The sequence below is a fragment of the Macaca fascicularis genome, chromosome 2, assembly GCF_037993035.2.
Source record: "Macaca fascicularis isolate 582-1 chromosome 2, T2T-MFA8v1.1".
Lineage (NCBI taxonomy): Eukaryota > Metazoa > Chordata > Mammalia > Primates > Cercopithecidae > Macaca > Macaca fascicularis.
Window position 1 is genome coordinate 182465304 of NC_088376.1, and position 16198 is coordinate 182481501.

At 40.8% G+C, this 16198-nt stretch overlaps 1 protein-coding gene across 3 annotated transcripts in view; it reads right to left on the reverse strand.

The window, feature by feature from the left end:
- TMEM45A (transmembrane protein 45A) overlaps nucleotides 1–16198 on the reverse strand; it is a 76666-nt gene that overhangs the window by 10326 nt on the left and 50142 nt on the right. For all 3 annotated transcript variants that reach the window (XM_065539266.1, XM_005548297.4, XM_065539265.1), the window contains 3 exons: nucleotides 7789–7981; nucleotides 5730–5942; nucleotides 4103–4287 (listed from right to left, as the gene is read on the reverse strand). In XM_065539266.1, the coding sequence (XP_065395338.1) occupies nucleotides 4103–4287; nucleotides 5730–5942; nucleotides 7789–7978 (588 nt within the window). In that variant the 5' untranslated portion in view covers nucleotides 7979–7981. The remainder of the gene's footprint in view (nucleotides 1–4102; nucleotides 4288–5729; nucleotides 5943–7788; nucleotides 7982–16198) is intronic.

Here is a 16198-nt window from a genome sequence, read left to right on the forward strand (position 1 = left end):
GTCAAGTTATAACATATATTTTTCCCAATAACCCCATGAGATATTATTAATATTTCCATTAATACAGAAACGGCACGGAACATATTATCTATGGTGATTCATGTAATTAGTGTGGTAAAGCTAGCATTCAGATTCAGGTTGGTCTAAACTGCGGGCCCAGGGACTTGTCACTACATGCGATATTCGTAATTGCTTTTTGGAGCTTCCAAAATAAAATCTCAAGTCACCTCCATTAGGCATCATTAATTCTACCAAACTTTTGGCTGTTTACATCAGGAGAAGAGAAACTTGGAGCCCCTCTCATCACCAATCTCTTTAGCACCCTCAGAGCCTAATGCTGAAAGCTAAAGATTTGACTGAAGCCACTGAACAGAGTTAACTGATGTGACTACAGTGAAAGCCATAGAAACATCCCATAGTCATTCGAGGCCAAACACAAATAAATTAGGAAAGCCGAAACCCCAAACTAAAGCTAGAAACTGCCACAACTCATTAAATCCTCCTTTAAATACAGAAACTTCACTTTTATTTGTCGTCTTGTTTCCTTATATAAAATTCCAAAAAAACCTCAACCTGCAAAAAAAAGTTTTTCTTGCTACAACTTGTATGCCATTCCTGAACATCTGGTTTCGACTAGTTTAGACTAGTTTAAGCTTCATTGGTATCACATTTCAAGTGTAAATAATTATCTTCTCTAATAGGCAATAAGCCTGGGGCTGATTTCCTACAGCGAAGTCTGAATTTCCTGTTGTTATCTGATTATCCAATCATTTCTTTCAACACTAAAAGCCTAAGCAAACGTTTGATCTGCTGCCGCATCAGACCTCAAACCATTACTGCTTAGTTGGGCCTTTTTGTCATTTAAAAATGAACTTTTGTCCTTCATAAAGGCAAAACAAAGGCTGAGCTTTCATTTGGGCTCAGGATCTGTGCAGTCACGGGAGGAATCCCTGGGGGGATCAGTGGAGCTGGGAGATGCAGTGGAAGCAACTGTCCAAAATAAGAAGAAGCAGGAGCACCTTCCTCATTCCCTGATTGTCCCCGCACCTGGGCGGTGAGGATGACTGGAGGGAGCTTGGGAATGAGAAGGTGCAAAGCGAGCTTTTGAAATATTCTCCCACACAGACACACAGGGAAAACATGATTCATGGAATAAAGGGGCTTGCAGGACTTTTTTCTTTTTTCTTTTTTAAAGTGCATGATGTGGCTAGGTTATTGAGAAAACATTTTTGACTGTGATGTGGTTCAGGAAAGAAAACGTTGCTAATAAGTTGGAAGGGAAATTCCCTCTCCATTTACGTATTACCCAATCATTTATATGTGTGTGATAAAAAAGTGGCCAGTCTGAGTATTTGTTTCCTTCAGTTCACATATCCATACTTATGGTTCCAAGAGTCTAGGTGGGTGTTTTATCTAATCCCTCTATACACAGTTCATGCACGAGTATTAACATATTAACCATACATGAAGAAGTAGTGAGAAAAAAATATGGTAATATGGTGAAAAGCAAGTCATGACATAATATTGTTAGCTTAAGACAGTGTTTTGCCGTAAACATTCATATACCACACTTATCAACTGGAAGCATAATAAATTCACCTAAGTTTCTAGACATTTTTGTTTCAGAGGAGTACAGTAGTGGGAGGGTCACTATGGCTAAACCTTCATTTCCTGCCAGTGTGTGTGTTTGCATTGGTATTAAATGTTCATTTTTCTTTAAGGCTGCAGACATTATTCAGGCTGACCACCAGGAAAAAAGGAAACAGTCTAGTCTAGACATATTGGTAGATGAAAAATTTTCTAAATAATCGTGGATTTATGCCCAAAGGCATTAATCTCTTCCTTAGAAAAGCTTTTGGGGGAAATATGAAAACATTTATCTGCCAAAAGGGGCAACACTAAGCCAACCTGTTCCCAGTTGAGGTATAACCCACAGCTTCCTCCTTCAGATCCTAGACAGTAGTCATTATTAACTGAACACTAATTTATTTCATTCATTCTGCTCTTATGATTATAATTCTGTTCTCTTTGGGTTTCCCCTCTTGTCCTGCCTTTCTTTATTTGAATGTTTAGCCTTTTAACAAACTTGATCTAGTAAATATATGAGGACTCCTAAACCAAACAAAGAGGATATACTTTCCTTTTGACTACCTGGATCATTTACAACCACTGACATCGGGCCATGTTCCAAAGGAAGTCTCAACACATTACAAAGAGAACACATTCCCTGACCATAAAACAATTACATTAGAAATAAATAATAAGAAAAAAAGAATATTTTTGGAACCTTAAAAGTATACTCCTAAATAACTCATAAATTAAAGAGAGAAGCACATGGAAATAACATTCAAAATTACCCAACAGTGAAAACTACATCAACACATTGAAAAACTACAAACTAACACATCAAATTTTACGGAAGGCAGCTCTAGCAGTGTGCAGACAAATGTATTTGTTTAAATGCATTTATTTTAAACCAAAAAAGATCGAAAATAAATGAGATCAGCATCTAACTCAAAAAAAGACTAAAAAAAAAAGAGAGAGAGAAGCAGAAAACAGCCTTACAACAAAGCAAAAAATTAACATAAGAAGAAATGGACAAATCCAGACCTGTAATATAAAACTTCAACAGACTTCTATTAGAAAGTGAGAGATCAATCAGATGAAAAACCACTAGGAACATAGAATATATAAAAAACGCAATCAAAGAGTCCCAAAAGCCTGGTTTCATCCTCCACCTTGAAAGGAGTCCTTTTACTTTCTCTTAGTTTCACTGGAGCCAAAAAAACCAACCGTCACCGTGTGCTCTGGGCCTGCGGGCTCAGCTTGACTCTTGCTCTGCATCCAGCGCACAAGTTTCTTTGGCCTCTTTTTGTTTGTTTTGCTTCATTGCAGTTAGTGTTTTCTACTTTATTGTTTAAATTTCTTTTTAACATTTTCTTTCCAATTTTCTATTTTTTCTATTTCTATTTCTATTATTTTATTTATTTTATTTTATTTTATCTGTCATTGTTATGTGTCAGGAGCAGACAAGATACACAAGACACAGCAAGATATATAAAGTGTTTTATATAACATTTTACATAATTAAATTCACCAATTATCAGCTTCTTCACATTATAGAGTATTTGTTAGTTTTTTCTATGAAGTTTTCCATTAAAATAACCATTGGATCTAGTCCCTCTTTACTGGCCTTTGCTCCAACAGCCTCTCCACTTTCTTACATGCTTAAATAGTACATCTTTTCTATCCCATTTGACGACGATGTTTCTCTCCCGCTCCCCTACCAATGCTTTTTATCACTCCTCATGTGCAATACAAATCTCTAAAATAACCTTATTATCCCAAATCTCTGCTCCCTGGTGACTAAAAATCTCTTCTAAGAAGTCTCCCCTGATTAAATCAAAATTCATCTTCCATCCTAGACTTTGTTTACAGATATGTATGCATGTTGGATTATGATTCCTCAGTCTCTATAAAATGTATGTTCACTGATTGGAATTCATGCTTTCAACAACACATCAAGGTTAAAGAGTTAACAGCTTAAAATGGAAAAAGCCTGGGGCCTCGGGTCAGACGAATCCAAATTTAGATCCTAGCTCCATTATTGTATGAGACTTGGTCTCTCTGAGTCTTCCTATCTGTAAATTGGTGATGATAATGCCTGAATTCCAGGCTGTTGCAAGGAAAAAATAAAACAATGTATATATAAAAGTTTGGTACTAACCAACATATAGTTATTTCTCAATAAATAATAGTTTGCTCTCTTTCCTGCCTTCTATATATTTCTTAAGCTTATTACACTATAAGCTGCTTTAGTGTCAGGAACTGCTTCTAACTAAAAGCATCAGCTCAGAGTTCCTACATAATGGATGTCCAGGTATGTGATGAAGATGTGCACGCACCACTTCCCAGCTGCTCTGACAATTCTCCCATCAAGGCTATTGGGACAGTCAAACATTACTTCTCAGAGGCCCATGATCTTACTGCAGGCTGTATGTTGGAGGGAAGTCTCTGGGGTCTAGAGCAAACTGCCTCATCAAATAAACAGAGAAGTTACAAGCAAAGGGTCCAGGTACATTAACTAGAGACCCCAACTCACCTGAAAGAACCAGCTCCCCTGAAGCAGAATGAGGCTTGACCGCAGTAGCTCTAGAAGTACATTGTTCCGAACAAGGAACTCTAGAAAGGCAACGAGGCCTGTCAGAAAGATGACCAAAACCAGCAGCTGGTGCACAAAGATGTCCAGTATTTCCCGGCCATGAGTGTGGTTGTAGAAGATAAAAGCTGATGGGGAAAAAACAGATTGTCTTCTTCAGTGGAACCAAGGGTCACCCACTGTTTCTCTCTCGCCCTCTCTCTGTAAACAGAATTTTACGCATACACACATTTGTCCAAAAGAGCAGGTGCCCACTGATTCCCACAGTACTGCATTTTTGGAGACATTACCACTTCATTAGAATAGAATCTTTGAAATCTACCCTCTTTTTGTCTTCCCTGACCTTTATTCTCTAACATATTATGACATTTTCAATGAATGGATTCTCATTATCTCAGGGTGTTAACCATATTTTTGAATGAATATCTTTTCCTCTTTATCCAAACGAAAAGTATTAAGATGAAGCTGGAATCTCCGTAAGATGAAAATATTTCAAAGCATCTTCTAAGCAGGACAAAGAACAGTAAGCACGGCAAGTGCAATAATTCAGATGAGCACCCAGATGAATAAATCAAAGCATTGCCTTAAGCAATTCAGTCCACTGGAGGAGGCAAATATATATAAATCATATGGGTGGATTTTGACAGGTATAACAACAGGCTCTGGAAGCTCCCAAGAAGTAGTAAATAACTGCATTTCTTCATCCTATGGACAGGTTTCAGCTTCATCTTTTTCATGAAGACAAAGAGAAAAGATGTTCGTTCAAAATATGGTAACACCCTGAGATAATGAGAACTGGACTATTAGTTGTTGACATCCATCTTTTGTCCAGCCCTTGTTCCCAAGAGGTATGGGCAAAAGTTCTTATCTTCAGATGCCAGAGGTAAGGTGAGTAGGAAGTGACTGCCTCCTGATCAATTTGTGGTTATCTATTTCCATAATCAATCTATTTCTTACCTGTGTAATACATGAAAACAAATCATTAAATGCTTGTTTTCTTTTTTCTCCCTACAGTAACTGGGAGACCAGCTGAACAAAAAATATTGTTTTAATTAACTTTCCAAACTTAGGACCCCATATTTTTTATGTGACTGCATTTTTTGGACCCTACTTGTCATGAAATGGCAGAGTATTACTGTATCAATAGGAAAAAGCCTATTAGTAGATAGTGAAAGCTGTTCTGCTGTGCGTGGCTGCCTCATTTCAGTGTATTCATGCTTTATTACTCTGGGATCAGTTTTCATTTGTTAAAAGTAAAAAAAAAAAAAAAAATGATAATCTTCAGAACAACCCAGAGAGGAGTAACCTTCATAAGTGGTCCTTTGAGACAGATGTGAAATGTGAACATAGCAATTGAACAATTGTGTTTGCCCCAGTTCTACTAAATGAGTCAGTACAGCACGTAGATCTTTGGCACTCTGTCTAGGACACCCAAATATTTCATTATGGCCCAAATATATGGCCCTATCAATCAAGGCTGCAACAAGATGCCAGAGGTATATTAATATGAAGGGCTACACAAATGCCCACTAATAGAGAAAGGTACATGAAAATACTCATTAATACTTACCCTCCACAAATAAGGCATTTGACAACACTAACTTGGTTAAGGAAACAGGAAGTGAACTGATGGTGAAACATAATATGTTTGCCACACCAAACAGCCCAAAGAAGAAATACATGGTGAAATGATGCCAGCCTAGGAGTTGGTTCCAGTGGCCCTGTTTATAGTCATATAACATCAGATTGGGCCCTCCAGGAACAAACTGCTCCCCAGCCATGCCTGCAAAGAAACATATCACAGTTTTAGCAACTCTGCTTTACCTAGAATTCAAGAAGATGCAGGAGGATTAGCCCATTGCTTATTCCAATCTAATGTTCTCTTGTGACATTGATTCTTCTCTCTGAGGTGTTCCCTAACAGCTGAGTACTGGCACTTAAGGCTTGTTTTGGAGGTTCAGATGCTGGTTCAAATAAATAGTTTTAGTCAAAGATAGCCAATTGAATTAAACAGCTATTTCAGATCTTCAATGCCAATGATCTTAGTTCCACTGCCCATTCCAATCTAATGACTAAGATACATCCTGAATTATTTGGAGATTTGAATTTGGGAGACAACTCCTATGGAGATTGATTATTTCCTTCTTAAATACTACATCTTTCAGTAGCTGCCATAAAGTAGGGGGTTGTGCTTGGTACCAGATAAAAATGCTAAAGAGTTCAGCTTTTCTCGAATTATGATAACTGAGAAAGCCCAGACAGGACTGAGCACAGTGGCTCACACCTGTAATCCCAACACTTCCGGAGGCCGAGGCAGGCAGATCACTGGAGGTCAGGAGTTCGCACCCAGCCTGGGCAACATGGTGAAACCCCATCTCTACTAAACATACAAAAATTAGCCGGGTGTGGTGGCAGGTGCTTGTAATCCTACCTACTTGAGAGCTGAGGCACAATTGCTTGAACCCAAGAGGCAGAGGTTACAGTGAGCCAAGATAATGCCACTGCACTCCAGCCTGGCTGATAGACCAAGACTCCATCTCAAAAAAAAAGGAAAAAAGAAGCCCAGACAGATACAGCAGATGCAAACAGTTAAACTTTCTTACAGATACTGCCTTATTTGTTAATCTATAGAATTTGGCAAGGAAATTTCCCTCTTTGGAAATGTTACTGTGTAACTTGATGCCATAGCAAAGACCTGTTGCCATGAATAAAGCATGAAGAAATCTAATGGGAAAATCAGAAAATTTATCTTTTATAACAGAGAGGCTAGAGTGGAACTCTCAAGAACACAGAACATTTTCATTGAATCTTGAGATGGAAGATTCAGTGGAAAGGCCTTAGAAGTCATCTGGCCTAATCTCTTTCTCCAACTTAGGAACCAAGAAAAAAAGATGTGTGCAGAAAGCTAAAGTCTTCTACAGCCTATCAGAAATGATGTATTACTGAAGCTTTTCCATAATAACTTGATTAATTTCACATCATTTGCAAAATGGTTTTTGATAGGGTTTGTTCTTTCAGAGATCAGAACAATTGATATAAAATTATGTTAGGGCCGGGCACGGTGGCTCAAGCCTGTAATCCCAGCACTTTGGGAGGCCGAGACGGGTGGATCACGAGGTCAGAAGATCGAGACCATCCTGGCGAACATGGTGAAACCCCGTCTCTACTAAAAAATACAAAAAAACTAGCCGGGCGAGGTGGCGGCGCCTGTAGTCCCAGCTACTCGGGAGGCTGAGGCAGGAGAATGGCGTGAACCCGGGAGGCGGAGCTTGCAGTGAGCTGAGATCTGGCCACTGCAGTCCAGCCCGGGAGACAGAGCAAGACTCCGTCTCAAAAAAAAAAAAAAAAAAATTATTTCAGAAGCTCCAACCAATTCTTTAAAAGAAACTCACTTTGACTGGGTAGGCAAGTTAACTACTATGACTAATTCATTAAGAAATAGCTTTTTGTATAAGTGTAAATTATTACCTTCCCAATGAATTGTATCTGATAGAAATTACAATTAGAATATGTGTTGAGATATTTTTTAATAAAAATTCCTTTTAGCAATTTCATGATTTTATATTGTTTCATATTTTACATATGAAAACACCCACAAGGTAAAAACAGAAAACAGATGGTCCACTCACCAGTTAAAGCCATGCCAACTATTGTAATTCCCTCCAAAATTTCCAATCGACAGAATAATGTTTTGGAACCAAGGTAGCAGGTTCGCTTTTGCTTTTTGAAGATATACTTCAGAGTACTCATTGTACACCACCAAAGACCCATAATAAAAAAGAAGGTTCCAGGGAGGGCATGACCTCTGAAATTCCCCATGATCTACAAATATAAGAATACACAGAAAATAAAAGACATTTTATTGCCAGAATCTGGACAAAACATCACTTGTTTCCATAAAGTACACTGTCTTCTGATTATGGATATATAGCACTGAGGATGATTCTGAGGATCCTACATTACTGTGCATAGTAGTAAATGCCACTACAGTATCAATAATATCAATAAAAACAAAATAAAAACTCACATTTGTTGAATACTTACCATGTACTCTGCACTGTGTCAAGTGTTTTATGTTCAGTCTTCAACCTAATTTATGCAGCATACCCCTGAATGAAGCACTGTTACCCCTTTTTCTTTAGGGATACTCATTTAGAGAAGTTAGACTACTTGCCCAAATCTCACAAACATTAAGCAAAAGTTCCATTATTTTTAACACAGAAATCAAAAGAATTTCTTTGCATCAACAGTATATACTTCTCCATACAGTGGCCCTTCAAGCCCCTCTGAAGGAAAGTGATATGAAACTTTTATCTTTATGTTTAAAACTTGAAATGATGTGAAATTGCCTACACATTTTTTTAGGTTGATAATTTCAAAATATCAAGCATTAAGTGTATGGAAAAAACAATTAGTGTTCATCAAATATCTGTGTGCTGCTCCCACTCTTTCCCAGCCTCTCCCTCCAGTTAGATTGGACCCATGTTTTTAGTTCTGGCTACTACACTGTAAGCTGAACTTGCACATGTCACTTTCCAAGCTGGGTCAGTTAGCAGTCTACATGACTCCTTTACCTCTCTCTTCTCCTGCCTGGGCAACCTTGGTGTAGCATACCTGCAACCCAGAAGGTGATCAACCAGCCTACTTCAGATTTTGTAAGAAACAATCCCTTATTGTGCTAAGGCAATGAAACTTTGAGATGTATTGTTAAAACACCTTAGCCCCACCTAGCCAGATATCAAGCCAAATCAAATTGCAAATTTTGTTTACATTATTGCCACATGGTGGAGTCGCTTCTGGTTAATAAACAGAAATACCCAGCCAGGCTAGGTGGCTCACACCTATAATCCCAGCACTTTGGGAGGCTAAGGCAGGCAGATCACAAGGTCAGGAGATTGAGACCATCCTGGCTAAAACGGTGAAACCCCGCCTCTACAAAAAATACAAAAAATTAGCCAGGCATGGGGGCGGGTGCCTGTAGTCCCAGCTACATAGGAGGCTGAGGCAGGAGAATGGCGTGAACCCAGGAGGCGGAGTTTGCAGTGAGCCGAGATCGCACCACTGCACTCCAGCCTGGGCGATAGAGCAAGACTCCATCTCAAAAATAAATAGATAAATAAAATAAAAAATAAATAAAGACAGAAATACCCTCCATTTTTGGTCACTGCTATTAAAAAAAAAAAAAAAAAACAGGCCGGGCGAGGTGGCTCAAGCCTGTAATCCCAGCACTTTGGGAGGCCGAGACGGGCGGATCACGAGGTCAGGAGATCGAGACCATCCTGGCTAACACAGTGAAACCCCGTCTCTACTAAAAATACAAAAACTTAGCCGGGCGAGGTGGCAGGCGCCTGTAGTCCCAGCTACTCGGGAGGCTGAGGCAGGAGAATGGCGTGAACCCGGGAGGCGGAGCTTGCAGTGAGCTGAGATCCGGCCACTGCACTCCAGCCTGGGTGACAGAGCGAGACTCCGTCTCAAAAAAAAAAAAAAAAAACAGTCTTGAATTATGTGAGTTTTTAATTATGTGAGTAGCCCTTTGTTGACACATATCATAGCATCAACAGAATAATGAAAAGAGAGTCCAGAATCACCCTCGTGGATCTGACACTAGGCCAGGTCAAAGTAAACTCATGAAAGGAGATCTCAGGATTTCCCCTGGCCCAGCAGACTTTATCTCTAGGTGATAATGGGCTTCTCAGTTCAGGACAGACCCCTTTGGGTTACTTCTACCCCTCTGATACAACTGTGAAACTCGGGGAAACTTGGAAGCTAACCCAAACACTAAAAGTCTCTTATATCTCAGCGGCGACCCCAGGCAGTCATTTGAGGACACCCTGGAATCGTCCAAACCATCCAAGAGTCTCAGGCTCAATATAGCACATAGTGCTGTGTGCAGGTCCTTGTCCTAACTATGCCTGTAATGGCATGTTTGGGTCATGTTTCCTAACCTTTCTAAGCCTTGGTTCTTAATGAATAAAAGAAGGAGGAAGGCCTAGATGAAACCTGGAGTTCTTTCCTGCCCTAACAGTCTCTGATTTATTATCCTAACCACCACCTTTATCACAGTGTTGCTGAGTTCTGTTTCGGTTTAGGCAGTCATATGGGATTGAGAAAACTTCTATATGGGATTGAAAAGCATATACAGACTGCAAATTTTTTGAACTTTTCTGAAAATGAGTTGTATTTGGCTTAAGAAGTCTTAAACATTTTATATTTCTTAGTACAGGAAGCCCACTTGCAGGGATTTATCTGGAAAATATAAATGGAAATACAGGCACTAGGCGAATGTTAAATAAATTACGCAGCCACTGAAAATAAGGTTTTCAAATAACTTAAATGATAGGGGATATATTTCGTTAAAAAATAGGATTAAAAATTAGGGGAAGGGGCTTTGATTTTGGATTATCTAAGTCCAAATACCAACTTTATAATTTGTTAGTTACATAACTTTGGGAAAGTTACTTAACCCCTCAGTGCTACAGTTTTCTCTTCTGTAAAATGGGACAAATAACAGTACCTACATCATACATTTAAAATTAATTACTCCAAAGCAAATAACCCATGGTACTGTTAAATAAGATCATGCTATTTTCAACCTACCTCTAACTACTAGAGTGAAACAAAAGTAAAACCAAATGCACCATTTTACTTAGATACTAAGATGGATATAGAAAATCAAGAAACATTGATACAATTCATTTGGCAATCACTGTTGTACCGCCCAAGACATTTCTCTTGCTGTTGTCTTAGAGGGTTACTGGGATAATCTGTGGTTACTGAACTCCTTGACTGCAATTAGAGAATAAACTCCTTGAAAGCAGAGGCCATATATCCATTCTTCTTTCAATTCCCCACTGGACTATCCACTGCCTTACATACTATGAGGTTCTGAATTTACAAGGAGTTACTAAGCTCTTCTTATAACACAAGATTATATATTTGCAAAACATCTCTACTCTGATGTCTCAAAAGCCTCTCACACTCAACATACCCAACACTGAACTAATCATCTTATCAACCCATCTACTGCCAGAAAATAGTTTTAGTTACCCTAAAAGAATCCCTGGTTACCTAGTTTGGTTAACAACACTGCCAATTCACCCCTTTGCCCAAACCCAAATTATGAGCATCATCCTTAGAGTTTGGCTCTTTCCTTAAAAAACAATTGGTAATTGAGATTTATCACCTCTGCTGCCTAACATTGATTCCCTCTAGGGGAAAGGGAAGAGGCCCCTTCAATTTCACCTGCTTGGAGAAATCCTTCCTGATGGCCCAAATAGGGGAGGGTCCCTATTACACCCTTTCAAGGCACCCAGTCCTCACATTAGTGACTTCTTTGCATGATTAGTTATTGAAGGTCTGTCCTCCTCAATAGCCTCTATGACCATTACCATAGTATGAAAGCCTGTGCAACTGACTATGGGGGCCCCTCAGAGTGTAGGTGCCTGGGCCTTCTCTCTTTTTTTTTTTTTTTTTAGGCTCCTAGTATACTAAAAAAGAAAGAAAATGCCAAAACAGAGTCACAAGAAATTTGGTTGCTTTTAAATATTTAGAATTACCTAGTAAATACTTTAAATATACAAGCAAACATATTGCCTATGTCATAGATACAATGAAATTTTAAAAAGCAGGCCTTCCCTGAATGTACAGCTCTAGGCCAAATAGCCCTCTTGACCCACCCCCATGACAAGCTAAGAGGCTCCTGCTGCCTGCAAAGCTGAGAGGATCAATATATCTCAGCACACCCATCAGGATGTAATAAGGAGGTAATGGGGAATAGTGGAGGGTTTGTGAAGAAGAATATGAGCTGATCAAAGAAGGGAAAGAAAGGAGTCCTCCTTCCTACTTCAGTTATACAACTCCTGTGTCTTCAGCCTTTCAATCTGAAACAATCTGATTGTTCCAATCTTTCTGTTTAAAGATCCAGACAAAATGAAGTCAAAGTATAAGGGTTGTTATATTTGCCTGGCTAAGGAACTCAACAGATGCAGTTACTCCTGGCAATAAAAACATAATTCATCTTACTTCACTTTCACTGTGAAGGAAAACATTGTCCATATCCTCAAACATCACTTCACTCTTATCTCCTAGAAACCATTATCTGTAAATCTCTTTTGTTCCCTGCTTTACTGTTGCCTTCAGGTACAACTTATTCCTTGTAAAAGCCAAGTAAAGTAGCACAGAGTTTGATCAGATTTAAACACAAAAGCAGACCTTCTCCTTTGAAGGAGAGCACGGGGCTTTCCTTGGCCACAAAAGAGAAGATGCAAACAGCCAGCAGAAACCCCCAGGAAAATCCCACGGCAGGAAACATGAAGGCCCTTCCTCCGGACCTTCCTACCTGATCCCACCACTTACAACCTCCTAAGAAATGCAGTTCGGCTGGGCGCGGTGGCTCACGCCTGTAATCCCAGCACTTTGGGAGGGCGAGGCGTACGGATCACGAGGTCAGGAGATCAAGACCATCCTGGCTAACACAGTGAAACCCCGTCTCTACTAAAAATACAAAAAAAGTCTCCAGGCGTGGTGGCGGCGCCTGTAGTCCCAGCTACTCGGGAGGCTGAGGCAGGAGCCGAGATCAGGCCACTGCACTCCAGCCTGGGGGACAGAGTGAGGCTCCATCTCAAGAAAGAAAATAAAATAAAATAAAAGAGAAAAGCAGTTCACCCAGGCCTAAAAAAGCGAACTCCAAGATTTCATCATTGGCTTCTGTTAGGCAGGAATCTAGACCCAACATGGCGGTATCACGGGCATGGCAGGCCCTTTGTTAGGTCTTCCCGCCCTTCACTTCCTGCTAAGACTCTCAGCGGGCAGAAAAAGCCCGCGCCTGCCAAAGAACCCCGCGCTCTGCACAAGCTTCTGGACACATCATTCCCCAGAAATCGAAACCTAACTCAGGAAAACCGAGACCTACAAACCCCACCTACCTCCCCCTATAAAAGGCCCCCTATACCCGCCCCAAGCGCGACTTCCTCGGCCCTCCGACTAGAGGACCGTGAACCTCGCCTGCGAGCCCAATAAAGGCTACCTTTGTTCTCATCTGCCTCGTGTCTTCTTGCTCAGCTCCCCGTTTACATTACAGCTTCCAGTGTGATTCATCCTAAAAATTCTTCCTCCTCCCCCATCCAAAGAAGCCCTCCACTTCTAAGGATACCAAGCATTACCTCCTGGCATCCCCATTACCCTACTTTTTGCTGACCACCCCCTGGCATACACACAGACTCACTCACCACACAAAAGGGAAACATTTTCAAACTCTATCCCTTAAGAGATAATATTGGGCAGAGCCCAAGATCTAACTCAGGTGTGGGGAAAAGAAAGCGAGATCAGACTGTTACTGTGTCTATGTAGAAAGAAGTAGACATAAGAGACTCCATTTTGTTCTGTACTAAGAAAAATTCTTCTGCCTTGAGATGCCCTTAATCTGTAACCCTAGCCCCAACCCTGTGCTTGCAGAGATATGTGCTGTGTTTACTCAAGGTTTAATGGATTTAGGGCTATGCAGGAAGTGCTTCATAAAACAAGCGCTTGAAGGCAGTATGCTTGTTAAAAGCCATCACCATTCTCTAATCTCAAGTACCCAGGGACACAATACACTGTGGAAGGCCGCAGGGACCTCTGCCTAGGAAAGCCAGGTATTGTCCAAGGTTTCTCCCCATGTGATAGTCTGAGATATGGCCTCGTGGGAAGGGAAAGACCTGACCGTTCCCCAGCCCGACACCTGTAAAGGGTCTGTGCTGAGGAGGGTTAGGAAAAGAGGAAGGCCTCTTTGCAGTTGAGATAAGAGGAAGGCTTCTGTCTCCTGCTCCTCCCTGGGCAATGGAATGTCTCGGTGTAAAACCCGATTGCATGTTCTATTTAGTGAGATAGGAGAAAAGCGCCTTAGGGCTGGAGGTGAGTCGTGCTAGCAGCAATGCTGCTCTTTAATGCATGGAGATGTTTATGTATGTGCACATCAAAGCACAGCACCTTTTTCTTAATCTTGTTTATGACACAGAGACATTTGTTCACATGTTTTCCTGCTGACCCTCTCCCCACTATTACCCTATTGTCCTGCCACATCCCCCTCTCCGAGGTGGTAAAGATAACGATCAATAAATACTGAGGGAACTCAGAGACCCAGCCGGCGCCGGTCCTCTGTATGCTGAGCACTGGTCCCCTGGGCCCACTTTTCTTTCTCTATACTTTGTGTCTCTTTCTTTTCTCAAGTCTCTCATTCCACCTGATGAGAAACACCCACAGGTGTGGAGGGGCTGGCTCCCTTCACTCAGGTGCTAGGTGTTAATTCCCAGGTGTTAACAGCCACAAAAACCACAGACCAGGTCTATACACAGAAAGGGAAAACAACTCAAAATAACCCAGAAAAAGAGATGCAATGGTTTCATTGGTGGAATTCTAATCAAATAGCTAAATTCAGTATAAAATGAATATCATTATGAGAAAAAACTTAAAATTTCATCTTGCACCACCACCAAAATGAAGTATTCCTAAGTCTTCATTAGCGACTCATATTTCAAGATACATTTGTAAATTCCAATACACTAAACAAATCTGAACAGCTTTGCTCTATTTGCCTTAATTCTCAAATTATATCCACATCCTATGTGGATACAAAAATATGTAGCTTTAAAATTTTATTCTCCATCATTCTGTACCAGCACTTTCTCCTCCAAATTTCATTTATTTTGAATGAGTCTTCTTAAAGTATCCTTACCTTCACAGTTTCCTCAATGTCAAGTCCAAATCAGTTCTTTTCTCTCAAGGATTTATAATGGCTCCAGACTCAAGACGGAAAAGCAGATGCTCAGTGGCCCTGAATCTAAAACTCCCGACTCTTCCTCCTTTGAGATTAAACCAATGTGCTCCTATCTTTCTAGCATGAGCAGATAAACCTTCAGACTAGGTTACAATGCATTTAAACCCAAAGAACACACCCTTTGGAACCTCCTGCCTCCCTGTCCAAACATTGTGCCAGAGGGCAGTTCTAGTTGCAACTCACCTTGCCATCCTACCTACCAGGCCACTAGCCTCAGTCGTGTGCCACCTGCTCTGAGAACCAAGGCCAGTGAAAGATACTGCCATCTTGCAGGCCATGGAGACAGAACACAAAGGGAATGGTTAGAGCAGCAATAACATAATAGATCGTGTTCTGTAAGGCCTAAGAACCCATTTTCGTTTTGGTTCTTTTCGTTTGTTTTTTGGATTTTTTGTTTGTTTGTTTGTTTGTGACAGGATCTCACTCTGTTGCCCAGACTGGAGTACAGTGGGGCCATCTCAGCTCACTGCAACCTCCACCTCCCGGGTTGAAGCGATTCTCCTGCCTCAGCCTCCTGAGTGGCTGGGATTACAGGCGCATGCCACCATACCTGGCTAATTTTTGTATTTTTAGTAGAGATGGGGTTTTACCATGTTGACCAGGCTGGTCTCGAACTCCTGACCTCAGGTGATCTGCCCACCTCGGCCTCCCAAAGTGCTGGGATTATAGGCATGAACCACCATGTCCGGCTGAAGATAACCCATTTTCTAACATGCAGTGCCTCAAGCAAGAGATCGCCACATGGTTGAAGTCATGGCCAAAACCAAAGTTATAGGAATAAGAAAAATGATGAAAGAAAACTGCTGTAGGTCAACAATGCAGTGCAAAGCATTTGGGATGCTCTTCTAATCATCACCTGCATCATACAGGGACACTTCAGGCGCTTGAGGCACCCACTGCAGAACAGACACAGGCCCTCCTCACAATAGAAAGCTTATAATACACTGAAGAAACCACAAAAGACAGAAATGCTAAAATATGTCCCTAAGGAACAAACTAATTACAAGTTCTATGGAATTGTTAAGATGACTGGCATGCCTAAGATGGGGAGAGGACTCTGTCTAAGAAGATGCCTGGTGGAGGAGGTCATTCTAAAGCAGTGTTGTACAGGAGGAGCCCGCAGTGACCAGGGGACAGTGGTAAGGAAGCTTCTCAACAGGGGAGAGCAGTTAGGTGAAATCAAGAAAGAAGTGAGAGCTCTGGTCTGCAAGAGTGCTTCTCATTCA